Source organism: Tasmannia lanceolata, unplaced genomic scaffold (assembly GCF_043159265.1).
Source record: "Tasmannia lanceolata isolate RefF3 unplaced genomic scaffold, GAP_Taslan_0.1 ptg000008l, whole genome shotgun sequence".
In the NCBI taxonomy this organism is placed as follows: Eukaryota; Viridiplantae; Streptophyta; class Magnoliopsida; order Canellales; family Winteraceae; genus Tasmannia; species Tasmannia lanceolata.
In genome coordinates, this window is record NW_027518685.1 from 32,817,866 (window position 1) to 32,833,944 (window position 16,079).

The following is a 16,079-nucleotide window of genomic DNA, read 5'->3' on the forward strand; positions in this document are numbered from 1 at the left end:
AAGAGTTTGGGGTGCAACCTATTTACGTTGTGGCCCATCAAATGGACGGTTTGGATCATCCTATGGAGTGAGGGCCTACCTTGTTCAAAGATTTCAACAAATTAATTGTTGGGCCCACCAACTGTTCATGTTAAATGAGTACGTGTGGTTCCCACACAATTTTAAATCTTAGTATATGGATCCAAACTGTGTCCTATAAATTCAGCCACCGTCCACATCATCTTAGGTACATTACCCCCTAAGCAGAAGGCTGATATTTGCACTGCCATATGTTGATAATGACACAGATTCTTCTTCTCCACCCACCCACCTACCCCCTTTTTTTTGTCTCTTTGTCCATCTTGTTGGTGAGATTAAAAAAAAAAAAAAAAACGCTCTATTTCTATTTTTAATTCGAATATTTTTCTTGCTCTGTCTTTTTTAATTCAAATATTTTTCTCCCTTTAACTGTATATTTTGCTTTGCTTTCTTCCAGAAAATGGAGGGTTTCATTAGGGTTTTTTCGATTCTCCACTCTCCCTTTCTAGGGTTTTAAAAATGCGATTTTTTGTATAATTCTAGGGTTAGGGTTTCCTAATTAGCCATGGAATCTCTTCTCAAAGCCTCTCCATCTCTTCCCAAGCTCAATTTCACCCCAATTCGACCCATTTTCTATAATTCTAGGGTTTCCCCTACTCTAAGCTTGCATCCAAACCCCACTAGAATTAGGGTTTCTCCCACCCAATTCCACCAATTTTCCAAATTAGGGTTTCGCAATCTCGATACAAAACGTAGAATTTTTACAATCCGCAATTTGGCCGCAGCATCAGATGCTTCTTCAGTCCCAATTTCTGATTTGAATCTCCCAGAATCTCCCGCCAAATTCTTAGGGGTTGAAATTAGTACTTTGAAAAAGGTTATTCCTTTAGGGCTTATGTTCTTTTGTATTCTTTTCAATTACACAATTCTTCGCGATACAAAGGATGTTTTAGTAATTACTGCTAAAGGAAGTAGTGCTGAGATTATACCTTTTTTGAAAACTTGGGTTAATTTGCCAATGGCAATTGGGTTTATGTTGGTTTATACAAAGCTTTCTAATGTACTCTCTAAAGAGGCACTTTTTTATGCATGTATATTCCCCTTCCTTACTTTCTTTGGGGTTTTTGCTTTTTTTCTATATCCGAATACTAGTATCATTCATCCAACTGCATTGGCGGACCGGCTTTTGGAAGTTCTTGGGCCGAGTTTTCTTGGCCCAATTGCGATTCTGAGGATATGGAGTTTTTGCCTCTTTTATGTGATGTCTGAATTGTGGGGAAGTGTTGTCGTTTCGTTGCTCTTCTGGGGCTTTGCTAATCAGGTGAGTGGTTGTTACATTCTTAGGATAGTTCTTTATCTGCGTAATTTATTAATTTTGGTGAATTTTCAACTGAATTGCATTGATCTTGACATTGTATATTCCACATTGTGTAATTGGGATATTGGGCTTAGTCCCAAGTTCTATATGCGTAGTTTACTAATTTTGCTGAATTTTATTTGGAATTGCATTGATCTTGGCGTTGTATTTTGCATTGTGTAATAGGGATTTTGGGCTTAGTCCCCTTTCACAGTTTGATTAAAATCATAACTGAAATCAGATTGCTGATTATATGCATACTTCGCTAATTTTGCTGAATTTTACATGGAATTGCATTGATCTTAGCATTGATTATTTTGCATTGTGCAAATTAGATTTTGGGCTTAGTCCCCTTTCACAGTTATATGAAAATCAGAACTGAAATCATAATTTCCGTTTGTCAAGCTTTTCTTTAAAAATCATGTCTTATTATTAACATACTTTCGACTTCAAGTTTGAGTTTAAGGGTGAACTTATATCTGTTCGTTTGTTCAAATTTTATTTAATTTGCTGCTCGAAAAAAGCAAAAATGTAAAATGATTTAAATTAAGATGAATGCTCTGAAGGCACACTGGAGATATTGTTAGAGTATGACCTCTGTGTTTCTCTAATCAGAAAGTCTTGTTTCTTTTACTTTCTTTTTTTTCCAAAGCAATTTGCTGCATTAGTTTAACATCATTGGGTCTTTTATATCTGCTTCATGGTTAAATTCATGTATAGTTTTATTACAGGTCATGACTTTAACGTGAGAGAGAAGTGGATGAGAAATATTGATGAGGTAGTTTTCTTCAAAAAATGAAAATGAAAAAACATTGTAGATGAGATAGTAATTGAGGCAAAAATTAACATTAACGAAATTTGTATGTATGTGTTCTACTATTCATAATTTCATATGCAAACAGAGGTTCATTTAGTCACGGTATGTAGTATTGTTTGGTACTACAGTCCATGAACCCCATGTTCTCATGGGATCATTGTTGATTTACCACGTTATTTTTTAAGTCTTAGCATCCTAATTATTGACTGATAATCCAATTTTATAAGTTATACTCCAGTCCATGTACAATTGCTTCTATGTGTTTGATATTGGTTTATCTGTTATTCTATTTTGAAGGTTTGTTAAAAGGTATGCTAGTCATGATTGTGGTTTAGGTAGATCATGGATCATATAAGTCTTTCCATACAAAGTTGTTTTGCTGTAAATGATTTTGGGGTGACATGTTTGTAGATTACTACTCTAGATGAAGCATCTCAATTCTATCCGCTTTTTGGGCTTGGAGCAAATGTTGCTCTTGTTTTCTCAGGACGAACTGTGAAATATTTCTCTAACCTACGTAAGAATTTGGGTCCTGGGGTGGATGGATGGGCTCTCTCCTTGAAAGGAATGATGAGCATTGTAGTGCTGCTAGGGCTTGTGATATCTGGAATCTATTGGGGAGTGAACAGGTTTGTTCTGGATGATCCGTCACTTCCCAAGCCAGAAGTGCGGAAGAAAAAGGTATTTTGATGACAGGCTTTTTAATTTGTTTAAATGTGCATCTCCTTTCTCTGCTCCATCGTTATTTCTTTGTATTGCACTTTTGCAGGAGAAGGCAAAGATGGGGTTGATGGATAGTATGAAGTTTTTATTATCCTCAAGGTATGTGAGGGATCTTGCTACATTGGTAGTTGCTTATGGGATCAGTATCCAACTTGTTGAAGTCACTTGGAAATCCAAGCTCAAGGCTCAGGTAATTGACTCCCACATAATTTCTTGGAAATCAAGGACTTGATCAATTATGTTCTATTGGATTTTTTTCCTTTGTAAGATTCCTGTGAGCTGCCACTTTGACTTTAGCAATCTTATCTCAATTGAAGTCTGCTGAAGTATAAATGAATAAATAACACCATATCTAATAGCTTAAACTTTTGGAGTAATTGGTTGTTTCACATGGTACCAGAGCCGTTGCCTCACGGCAAGTCCTGGGTTCAAAACCCAACAACTCCTTGATATTAAAAATCCACGTGTATGGCCAACCCAAAAGAGGGGCCGCATATGTCATGTGTATGGTCAACCCCTAAAAAGAAGACGGGCCACATAGTGAGAGGGAATGTTGAAGTATAAATGATTAAATAACACCATCTCTAATAGGTAAGCTTTTGGAGTAATTGGCTGTTTCACAAAGTCTATGTTTGATGGCAAGATAATTATTCAAATGTGATTGGCAGTTTCCCAGCCCAAATGAATACTCTTCATTCATGGGTGATTTCTCAACCTGTACCGGAGTTGCTACATTCTCCATGATGCTGCTCAGTCGAGTCATTTTCCGCAGATTTGGATGGGGTGTTGCGGCTACCATCACCCCCACTGTTTTACTTCTCACAGGAGTCGGGTTTTTCTCTCTGCTTCTTTTCAGTAATCCACTGTCTCCATTGCTGGCAAAATTTGGGTTAACTCCACTTCTTGCAGCAGTTTATGTTGGAGCTATGCAGAACATTTTCAGCAAGAGTGCAAAATACAGCTTATTTGATCCCTGCAAGGAGATGGCCTACATCCCGTTGGATGAAGACACAAAGGTCTGGTTAATTTTCCCTTATACATATCTGTTGTTTTTACTGTTCTAAACTAGGAAATCTAAGCATACCAAAATCTAGCTTTCTTTAACTAAGTGTGCTCCTCAGTTATGAATTCCCTTCCGTCTGGGCCGGAATCACCAGAATGTTATGTTCCATTCAGGATTCCGGATTGCACCCCTTCCCCCAATCGTTTCGGCTGGAATTCTGCCCCGTCCAGCAAGAAACACGCAATTTTTTCCAAAAAATTGACAACAATGCCACTAAAACATCTACTTTTGATTTTTGTCCATTCACCCTCATTTTTTACCATTTTATAAGTTAGAGGCATGTTTTGCCTCTTTTTCCATTTACAAGCACCTACACCTCTGTATAAAATCATCTAAGCCTTGTTTTCTACTTCTCCTTCAACCTCTCTTATATTTTTTTTAGCAATTTCTGGTTTTTTTATATGTTTTTCATATTTTTAACTAGGGGTGGTTATTCGGTTTAAACCGAACCGAATAGACCGAAATTGGGTAACCGAAATAATTTCGGTTATTCGGTTTAATTTCGGTTACCAAATTTCGGTAACCGAAACCGAACCGAATAAAAATTCAGTTATTCGGTTATAACCGAATTGTGGGAGAAAAGAGGGAAAAAATCAAAATCTCGGTTTGGATCGGAGGGCTAGGATCATCCGATCGAAATGATCTTTTGAGCACAACCTAATTAAGTTCTGATCAATCAAATGGACGGTTTTTATCATCCTACGGAGTGCACATATAGCACTTTTTTTTGGAAAAAAATGGTTTCATCCATAATTTCGGTTATTTCGGTTATTCGGTTAACCAAATTTTTTTTTGAGAAAACCGAAACCAAAACCGAATAACCGAAGCAGTGAACCATTCTCTAAGAAACCTGGTTTTTGTAGCGTCTTTTTCGAAACAAAACGCGAAAACATCAAAGTTTCATTCACTGGCCAAAACGAAACTGCGAATGAAACGGAATATATAACTAAGGTATGCTCTTCAAAATTTGGGTAGCACTATTATGGAGCCTTAATAACTATAAGGTTAGCAAGCTCAGAGGATTGAAATTTGCTGTTGTAGTTGGTTATACTAGTGGGTTAACTCTCTCCCCCTTCCAGGTGAAAGGAAAAGCTGCAATTGATGTTGTTTGCAATCCTTTAGGGAAATCTGGCGGTGCCTTGATTCAACAATTTCTCATTCTAACCTTTGGTTCCCTTTCAAATTCAACACCCTACCTCGGAGGCATATTACTGGTTATCGTTTTAGCATGGTTGGCTGCGGCCAGGTCATTGGATAGTCAGTTCACTCCATTGGTCAAAAAGGACCTTAAGGATAAGCTCATTGAGGGTAAGATTTCTTCCATCAAAACAAATTTTACTGGAAAGCTGAAACCAAAGCGGGGAGTCGCATACCGTTTCATGAGTACTTTGAATTCAATGGGATTTATTGAGGGAAAATATGTACCATTGGTGGAGAATGTGTCCTCCAGTGGAAGTGAGGAGCTTCTCACGGTTAAAAAGATTGACAAAAAAATTGAATTTGAAGAAGGGATTGATGTTTTTGAAGAAGAAGCACATGTTGATGCTGTTGAGGAGAATGACCATGAAGGAAATGGTCATGTATCAGCAGATGGAAATGAAATGCTGAATAAAACATTATAAGCAATGGATGTGAGGCTGAATGGCCCTTCCCATTCAACAATCATCAAACTTGTAACCTTGAGACCCTGTTATAAGAGGGAGAGATGAAGAGATAGAAAGGATTTTTCAATAATTTATAATCAAAGAGGAATAGGATGATGCTGATGATAGAAACAGTGGCAGTTGAATCCTGAATAGAAAATAAAGTCACAAAGAGGGTTTTTTTTTTTTTTTTTGCCTCCAAATCCAAGGTCGAAGAGAAACTCTCATGCAGTTAATACTTCGGCTTCTTATGTATGCATTTATGTGCTGGAATGTGAGTTTATTTGTTGTTTTAGTATTCTACTTTGTTTTTGTTTCTTTGTCAAATGAGCTTATGTAGTTCATGTATTGGTGTTAGTTTTGGCTATTCCATTTTTTTTTGTTAATGTTGCCTCGCCATGGATTAATTGTTATTATAACTAGGAAAACAAGTGGCCTATTATGCAGAAATTACAATTTGAAAAGCAATAAAAAAGAAACAATCATCCCTCAAAATGTGAGTTGGAGCCTTTAGATACCCATAGACTCACTCAACCCTTCAAAATACTAACGCCCTGTTCGTTTTTGGATTTTGAGAATTGATTTTTATACTTCAGAATTGTAAAATCTTAGATTTTTCAAGCTAAAACCTGGATTTTATAAGCTAAATCCGGGACTGTAAAACATAAGGTTTTACAATCCTGGATTATAAAATCCATATATCCGAATGGCCCCTTATGCCATGTCTGTCAACCATGAATTTGTTTCTTAAAGTGGTGTGAGAGGCGTAGCGTGGATGGGAGAAGGATAGACTTGAGAGGGCATGTTTGGCGCTTACCCAGTGGTGCAAGGTAGAAAACTAAAAAAAGACAAGTAGAAAACTCTCTTTCCACACACCGACGAATCTAATCAATCATGGATCAGTACAATAGCCTTTCAAAATTATAAAAAAAATTGTTAGGCTGGTAAACACCTCATAGTTGAGTTCCACCTGTAATGAGAATATCTCAAAACATTATCTCTACCCAGGATTTTCTTCTCCAATGATCACTCTAACCATAGTCCAACCACGGCACCCACCATCATCATCGCAACCGCAGCTCTGATATCACTTTGCATATAATCAAACATGCAAAATCAATCCAATCAGGTGCGAAGTAGTAGAATGAAACAAGCCCAAGATGCACATGCTAAGTGTTATAGGGGTTGGTCATGATGCCTATATCCACAAGTGAAATTGCGATCTTTCACTCTAATAAAGCAATATGCAGGAAAGGGAGTCTCAGTTTCTCACCGACATTTCCCTTTACAAGAGAAAGCCTAGAAGAAAACTCTCTTTCCGTTCTCTCACCACCACCCCCTATTTGTCATTGATATCTCCATCTTAAAGAGCTAATTAATATGTATCCCAAGCTTAAATAGGAGACCTATTATAGCCCTCCTCTCTCACTTTATCCTAGTCCAACTAGGACACTATAAAGGAGGAGGAGACCCATATAATTGGAGAGATCCAGTCGTAGTCAAACTAGGATGGGTCCACTCCACTCGAGCGGAAAACAAGACATCAAAGTCAAACAACCACTCCCATCAATACATATGACAGAATCATTAAGAACAGGTAACAATTGTAAAGCAACTTTATAACTCCATAGGGGTGTTCAATCCATTCTGACCGAACCGAAATAACCGAAATTTGACCGAAATAATTTCGATTATCAAATTTTAGAAACCGAAACCGAACCAAATTTTATGAAAACCGAACCGGAAACCAAACCGATTAAAAATTCGGTTATAACCAAATAACCGAATAGTGATAGAAAAAGACAAAAAATATCTATTTGGACGGTTTGATCGGAAGGCTATGATCAATCTATCGAAACAGTTTTTTAGGCACAACCTATTGAAGTTGTGATCAATCAAATGGACGGTTTGGATCATCCTACGGAGTGCCCATACACCATTTTTTGAAAAAAATAATGTTTATTTTTGGTTAATTTCGGTTATTTGGCTAACTGAATTTTTTTTCCCGAGATAACCGAAACCGAATAACCGAATTAACCAAAAATAAAAAACAGAAACAGAACCGAATTAGCAAAAAACTGAACTGAACCGACCGAATCAATTCAGTTCGGTTCGGTTATTCGGTTGAAACCGAATAATGAACACCCCTACTCCATATGTTGTTTTCACGCTGAATGATACAATCTTGATTCGATTCTATACAATCAACTTCTCTCTTTATTATTTATGTTCTCCTTTGCCTTTGAAGGATGATCACATACTCTTCTAGCTATCTCTAAGAGTCTTTTCTAGAAAGCTTAATTCATTGACAGTAAGTTCTTATTGCATCCATTCAAATTTTAATTCTTGCTCTAATTGAGAATTGCTCAGTTCATACTCTATGTTGTTATAATCACATGTGAGAAGGAAAAATATTTTAAATATCTCAAAAAAAAAATAAAAAAATTAACAGTTACTAACTTACTGTCAACTTCTTTATTACTAAATAAACATATATCTTTTGAATATTGATTTAGTCGTATATGGATGATGATGGATGTAACAAAGCCATCTCAATTTTTTGAGGTTTGATATTCACTTCACTAAAAACACTTGTACACAATGACCATTGTATAAATAATTTGATGTTTGCAACAAATAGTATACACCAAACGAATGTACCGAAATTTACTTCTGATAGGTTGAGTGATTTTAGGCATTACCTAAATATTCCATTTTGCATAGGCTTGGTGCCTGTCCACTTAAACAAACATCATACTTTTAAATGATATTTGGGCACCAATGTAGTGTTGTGCTCAAATAATTACACCTACTAGAAATGAAAAGTAAGTTCGTCTATATATATATATATATATATATATATATATATATATATATATATATATATATATATATATATATATATATATATATATATATATATGAGGAAACTGTTGGTGAGCTAGCTCACCATAAGGAAACTTGCCCAATCACATGGGGGGCCACTTTGTTAGGATGATCCAAACCATTCATTTGAAAGTCCCTTACATAGATGGAAGGTGTACCTGTCCATTTTTGTCCTCCACAAATGGTGGGGTTAGGATGATCCTATGGAGCTGATTTTTTGGCACGCACCCTATCTATGATAAGGCCTTGCAAATGAATGGTTTGGATCACTCCCCAAAATGTGGGACCCATGTGATTGGGCAAGCTAGCTCACCATAAGTTGGGCAAGCTTAAGCTCACCAACAGTTTCCTCTATATATATAATGAGGAAAATGATTGTAAGCTTGAAGCTCATATAACTTATATGAGCTTGAGGGCCAAAACACATGTGGGCCCACATTGTTAGGATGATCCAAAGCATTCATTTGAAAGGCCCTTACATAGATAGGGTGTGTACAAAAAATCAGCTCCATAGGATCATCCTAACCCATTAAAAAATGGAGGGCAAAATGGACAGACATTGTTTGCCACAAATCTGCCCATTTTTGCCCTCTACTTTTGGAGGGGTTAGGATGATCCAATGTAGTTGATTCTTGGTACACACCCTATCTATGTTGGGGCCTTGCAAATAAATGGTTTGGATCACCACAAAAAGTATGGGACCCATGTGTTTGGGCCCTCAAGCTCATATAAGCTATATGAGCTTCAAGCTCATATAAGCTATATGAGCTTCAAGCTCACAATCATTTTCCTATATATATATATATATATATATGAGAAAACGGTTTCTACACATATGTGTAAATAAGTTATCTACACACTAGCTTAAAATACAGTGGGGGCCACATTATTTGGGTGATCCAAACCATTCATTTTTAAGGCCTTCACATAGATAGGGTGTCCACAAAAAATCAGATCTAAAGGATCATCCTAACCATTCGAACTGTGGAGGCAAAAAATGGACTAATTTGTGAAGGTTTAAAGACATCCATTTTACCTCCACAAATCGTAGGGTTGGGAAGATCCTATGGATCTGATTTTTTGTAGACACCCTATCTATGTGAGGGCCTTCAAAATGGATGGCTTGGATCACCCAAACAATGTGGGCCCCCACTGTATTCTAAGCTAGTGTGTAGAGAACTCTCTACACATATGTGTAGGAACCGTTTTCTCTCTCTCTCTCTCTCTCTCTCTATATATATATATATATATATATATATATATATATATATATATATATATATATAGAGAGAGAGAGAGAGAGAGAGAGAGAGAGAGAGAGAGAGAATTTATATGATGGGTGGCCGTGAAAACACGTGAAGTCTAAAAAAAGTAGGTACGGCCCACTTTTTTGTATGATCCAAACAGTTCATCTGTTTGGGCACAACGTAAATAGGTTGTGCCCAAAAAATCAGTTCCATAGGATGATCCTCACCCTCCGATCTGAACTGATATGAATATGGAGATTTCCAAAAATCATTTATGGAATCTTCTACAGATCGGAGGGTGACGATCATCCTATGGAACTGATTTTTGGGGCACAACCTATTTACGTTGTGCCCAAACAGATGAATGATCATAAAAAAAAGTGGGCCGTACCTACTTTTTTTAGACTTCACGTGTTTTCACGGCCACCCAGCATATAAATTCTCTCTCTCTCTCTCTCTCTCTCTCTATATATATATATATATATATATATATATATATATATATATATTTTCACCCCCATGCAGTACGCATTTGCCCCCTGATAACATGAACAGTGGGCAACTTTAACGTTTTTTGATGTCAAAAATCACGTTAAGGGGGCGAATGTGTACTACAGGAGGTGAAAATATCATAGCCCTAAATAAATTTGTAGAAAAGAGAAGTAAAATCGACAATGAACTCCATCATCTTATTCTACTAATTATAACAGACTAGCAGACAAGCATAAACATCATCAATTTCAACCACTCCACCAAAAATACCTAGTGTAGTGCTACAATGGATTATTAAAGTTAGAGAAGGTTACTATTTCCCTTAATGTCGACACGCATCATCACCTTATAAGGTTGCAAGCATTTACTCTAATAAAAGGCACACAATACCCTTGAAGGCAGGGGCGATGCCAGAAATTTTGCACAGGGGGCAAAAATTATAGTAATTTTTTTATCTATCTTAAAATTAAGATAGAAAAAATTTCTATCTGAAATTTTGCACGGGGGGCAAAAATTATAGTAAATTTTGCACAAAAAAGGGAGATAAAAATGGTAAAATTAAAATTTTAAACTTATTTTCTATCTTAGGGATGATTGGAAAGGGGGGCATATTTTTTAAAAAAAGGGGTAAAGATAAAAAAATATTAAAACATGAAGGTATATATTTTTTTTTCCAAAAAATTAAGGGGGGCAATTGCCCCCCTTTCCTCTCATGTGGCATCGCCCCTGCTTGAAGGAGACAAACTAAACATAAAGGAATTCAAACCAAAATGGCCGCATAAGAGATAATAGTACCTCTCCAAAAACTAGGCATTATCATCTGCATGAAGCTGTCTTTTATATTAGTGTAGGACATGTGTCCTTTTAGAAATGACTGTTTTTCCCTCTAGAGTAGTGGGTGTGTCCTTCCAGAGTAGTGGATATCAGGATATGTCATTGTAGCGTAGTGGGTGGGTCCTTCTAAGGCAGTGAGGGTCAAATAAAGTAAAAAATATGAAAAATGTCCTAGAAGGAGAGAATTTTTTTTTTTAGACATGAAAAAAAGATAAATAGACCCAATCATATTCAATTTTTATTTAGAAGGGTCTTTAATTTATGATGACATCCCTCTAAATTTGTGAGATCCCAAGTCGGAAATAGAGGAAAAGCTCCCGGGCTATGTATGTGGATTGCCCCTTTCCGTGTGTAGATGAGTTTTCAGCATCTCCAAAGGGTGGATCCCAGAGAGTGGGTCGGGCATGGTTAATGTTCCTTGAAAACAAAATCGGGGAGGGTGGAAGGACCAAGAATCGGACAATATTTACAAAATGGGGCAAGGCGTGACAAAATTAACCATGATAATACCATCTCCCTTTAATTCGTGGTTTCCCAAGAAAATGTTTTCCTTGAGGAATGTTTTTCTTGGAATCAAAACAGGGTCTTGTCAATTTGAATAGAATATGAGGTTTTAAGAAAGTTTTTAAAGAAAGGATATTTTAGTCTCGTTCCTGAAAGTTTTTGAAGGTTTGGTGAGAGATCCAATGGAGGCCCTTCTATTCATTGGTGAGATGATACAATGGAGGTGTCCTTATCACGGGCACCCTTCACTTTAGCATTCCTCCTTCGAGTCTAGTATAATGATTGTGTGGGCACTCACCAACAAGAAGAAAAAGCAAAAAGCAAAGTAGGGAATTGATATTTTCTCCCCCTTTCTTCCTTGGACCACCTTCTTGTAATTTAAAAGGTTGTCATAACTCATAAATAAACCATAGAGGACTGCCCAGTGAAGGAAAGAGAACAAATCTATCACTTCCCACAAAAAGTATGATAAAGAAAAAATCCAACAGAGGTCCCACATCTGTCTTCCCACGTGGCAGCCTCCGTGGAGTAAATCCCACTGCTTGGGCGCATTATCCTATAGTGGGGGCGAAAAAATGATCTCCCGATTGAAAATCAGCAAAGTCTCTGTCTCTCTCTCCCGCGCCTTATGAGCGCTCTTTTCTAGGGCATAAAAAAAAGAAGAAGAAACAAATAAAAAGAAAAACCAGCTGAAGGTATTGAGAAAGAGCAGAAAAAAATAAAATAAAATCAGATCTTGACGCCTCTCTTTCTTTGTTTTCTAATAGATCGATTCAAATCCTAATAGAAATCTCAGATCTAGTTATTTTTTCCTTGAAATGGATTGCAAAAGGATATTCGAATGACGATCAGATGTTTTAATGAGATTATAGAACAATGAAATGGGGTTCATTGCTTAAAGATATCAAAGAGAAGGTTGGCCTTTCTCAATCTGCCTCTTCATCTCCCACCGCAGAATCCGTCCCATCCGCGAAAAATGCCTTCGATTCTTCTTCTTCTTCTTCCAGGTTCTTTTTTTTATCCTTTTTACTTCTATCTTTATGAATGTTTGATTTGTTACAAGTTATAACCTTGGTGTTTTATTAGGGCACTTGTTGAAGGTGCATTTGAAACGTAATTTAACATATGTTTTGAGACTTTTACTAATGTTTTCAGACCTTTTTTCTCAAAATGTGTGTGAAATTACATTTCCAATGCATCTTAACATTAGCAAAACCCTTAAAAAATGCAATTTGTTCCTTTTTATCCTGTCATTTCGATCTTTATGAATGTTTGATTTCATGATTTGTTATAAGTTATAACCTTGGTGTTTCATTAGGGCACTCGTTGAAGTGCATTTGAAACGTAATTTATCACATGTTTTGAGACTTTTACGGATGTTGTAAGACCTTTTTGTCACAATGTGTGTAAAATTACATTTCCAATGCACCTTAATGTTAGCAAAACCCATAAAAAATGCAATTTGTTTTAGATTTTTTCTGCTAAGTTAATGAAAATGAAACGATCGAGGAAGAAAACTTGTGGTTGATCTTAATTTTATATCGAATTTATATGCCATTCGAGAAAAATGCTGCATTTAGTTCGTATGAGGAGTGCGAAATAATTCACCCTTTTTCTCAAAATGTGGGTAAAATTACATTTCCAATGCACCTTAACGTTAGCAAAACCCTTAAAAAATGCAATTTTTTGTTCGGATCTTTCTGATAAGTTAATGAAAATGAAATGATCGAGGAAGAAAACTTGTGGTTGATCTTAATTTTATATCGAATTTATATGCCATTTGAGAAAAAATCTGCATTTTGTTCGTATGAGGAGTGTGGAATAACTCTTAATCTGATTTGTGAACAATTGAAACTTTGCTTGAGATGTGGATTATGTTATTTGTGAAGAGAATTGAATAGAAGTTGGAGCATTATTGCCCTCAGCACCTTGTTTTCTCCTTCTGTGTTAAAGAGCTTTGTTGCATATTTAACTTTACGAGAATAATGTTCCATGACACTTTATCATCAATATAATTCCCAATGGAATTGCTGAAATTGCATGGTATCATATACTCTCGAGCTCATTTCTTCTAGGTTAGGTGGGATTACCTATATGTGTCACCTTATTCTAATTTTTACTCTTTTACACGTTCTAAGCTAAAAGAAGAGAATAGCTTTGGCTTGTTTGCAAGTTTGACCAATTAAAATACTTTCTAGCGTTCAAGAAGATTGAATATCTTACAATATTTAAAGTGAAAGACATCATGGACTTTGTATATCTTGAACCATGTAATAGTTATCGGGGGAATTACCCAAATGAAGAGCATTACATAGGCTGGTGTGAATGGACCTAGTGCAAACCCTAGGCTCTGATACCAAATTGGTGCAAACGTAGGGTTCGCAGTTGAAAGTTGAAACCACTCGTGCAGGCCGCAAAGGAAAATATGACAGAGAAATGCTCGTGCAATCTTGGACAACAAGATATAGACGAGAATCAAGGAGGCATCGAAAGAGGACCGAAGGAGAGATTGTATGTATGAAACAAACCTGAAACTGCAGTCCAACAATCCCTAAGCTTCAGCAATATTAAAAAATAATAATAGAAGGGAGAGATGATGGGAAAGTACCAAGAAAAGAGGATAAGAAGAGGGCTTCACAACATGGACTGCAGTCCAGTCGTATAAGTGCCCCGACAAGGGAAAACCGTGGGCTGTAGTAGGTACGGAAATAATGAGAGAAAAGTGAAGGGATGAGTGGGGAAGATGAATAGAAGGAAAAGAAAGGCAAGGGGAAAATGAAGGAAGTAAAAGGGAGGGAAGGGGTAGAGAAGCACCTGGAGAGTAGTGGGGCTGTTTATGGGGAAACTGAGTGGTGGAGGAGAGGAGAAAGAATAAAAGAGAATGAGAAAAGAGCGGAAGAGAAGGAGAAAGTTAGGAGCGAAGGAGAGAAAGATAAGAGAGATTCTTGAGAAGCAGAAAAGATGGTAGAAGAAGAGGGATGGAAGGAGAAAACCCTAGGGTTATTATTACCCAAGGCTTTATCTTACGATATTTAAAGTGAAAGACAACAATTTATTTGTATACCTTGAACCAAGTAATAGTTATTGGGGGCATTACCCAAATGAAGAGCATTACAGAGGCTGGTGAGAATGATCTCATCTTTGTGGCGTAAAGTCACATTCTGTAAGTAATGCCTCGTAGAATTTGAGTACAAAAACCATATACACTATTGAATAAATATATATATATTTGATGGGAAGCTGGGGTTAGGCAGGACCCTGACCAGATATATTAATAAAGACAACAAAAGAGATTACATGAAGCTCGAGAACAAACCCCTGAACATAGAGGGGAAAACAAAGGAAAATACAAGCCAAAACAAACATAAGGTCCCACAAGAAAACAGACCCAAAGATGAGGGTAAACAGAAACTACAACACCATACAACTGAACTCATGAAAAGAAATCAGCGCTCTAATCATAGAGAGAGATTGATCAGCCTAATCACAAGCTCCTCCCAAGGGATAGTTTGGAGAGGTAAGGAATGCCACAGGTTGGCGGGGAGAGGAAGGCAAGGAAGGGCGACTTGCCTTTCTTCCTACGAACATTTTGCCATGGTCCCTGATCTGAATTTGGAGAGCTTTAATCTTGAACAACTTGATGCTGAAAGCCATCAATAGAGGGAGGCGGATCAGAGTCAGGGACATCGAGAGCAGCAAATCGATTGCCATGAACAGGGAGATGGGGAGGGGTAACCTTGGGGCCAATGGGCATCCCAATTGAGTGCATTCTTTCCGGTTCACGCTGAATGGAAGAAGAGTTGGAACCTGTAATTTTTCCTTTGGCAGCGACCAGGACATTCGAATCATCCTTTTCCTTTTGTTTGCATTTCCAGACTTGTCTTGAAGACTTGTTGTAGCTTCTCTGATTTTCAGTATAGAGGTTGCAACTATCTGTCCCGTGGCTAAAATCTCTGCAATTTATACAAGCGGAAGGCTTCCAATCATATTCCACTGATTGGATATGAGTCCTAGTGGGAGTTTCTATTTTGGTAGAGTCCGGGAGCTTCTTATCTACACTTACCTCAACACAAACACGAGCGTACATAAGCCGAGATGCTTCAGCTGTGTGGGAGTCCATATACAATGGTCTCTCAAATCGGCTAGCTATTATGCTTAGCCCTCTGCGAGTCTAGAATTTTAGGTGCAGACCCGGAAACCTTATCCAAATTGGGATCTCTGTCAGCTTGATTCTCGCCATCTTCGATTCCGGGGTCCATTTTTGAAGGACCAGAACATTACCATCATACGTGGTGGGAGGAGCCTCAAGAACCTTGGTGTAATCCTCCCCATTGAGGAATTTAAAAAGGAAGAACCCATTGTTGAGAGCAAAAAGGTTGAAATCCCCTCTTAGATTCCATTTCCTGTGAAGAAATTCTTTAAGAGCAATGAAGTATGGTTTTCTCCCAGGGAAGTATCCAACCAGGCAATTACTCCACGTATCTTCAACTTCCTC

At 37.2% G+C, this 16,079-nt stretch overlaps 2 protein-coding genes across 2 annotated transcripts in view; both read left to right on the forward strand.

Moving 5' to 3' along the window:
• Positions 1–297: 297 nt before the first annotated feature.
• On the forward strand, positions 298–5,993 carry LOC143885232 (ADP,ATP carrier protein 2, chloroplastic-like). The gene is made up of 5 exons (XM_077389306.1): positions 298–1,339; positions 2,604–2,873; positions 2,962–3,105; positions 3,584–3,931; positions 5,058–5,993. Exons 1-5 carry the CDS (start codon positions 584–586, stop codon positions 5,598–5,600), a joined length of 2,061 nt encoding a protein of 686 aa, XP_077245421.1. The 5' UTR covers positions 298–583; the 3' UTR covers positions 5,601–5,993.
• A 6,144-nt stretch (positions 5,994–12,137) lies between these two features.
• The window catches only part of LOC143885233 (protein SPIRRIG-like), a 38,674-nt gene continuing 34,732 nt past the window's right edge, over positions 12,138–16,079 (forward strand). Inside the window, exon 1 of the mRNA XM_077389308.1 lies at positions 12,138–12,591. Coding sequence (XP_077245423.1) covers positions 12,461–12,591 — 131 coding nt within the window. The 5' untranslated portion in view covers positions 12,138–12,460. The remainder of the gene's footprint in view (positions 12,592–16,079) is intronic.

What these genes read in the sequence shown, in the direction of transcription:
- LOC143885232 (XM_077389306.1), top strand. Translation starts at nt 584, where the DNA reads ATGGAATCTCTTCTCAAAGCCTCTCCATCTCTTCCCAAGCTCAATTTC. An exon ending in AATCCAAGCTCAAGGCTCAG is followed by an intron (nt 3,106 to 3,583) that starts GTAATTGACTCC and finishes TGTGATTGGCAG; the next exon opens with TTTCCCAGCCCAAATGAATA. An exon ending in CGTTGGATGAAGACACAAAG is followed by an intron (nt 3,932 to 5,057) that starts GTCTGGTTAATT and finishes TCCCCCTTCCAG; the next exon opens with GTGAAAGGAAAAGCTGCAAT.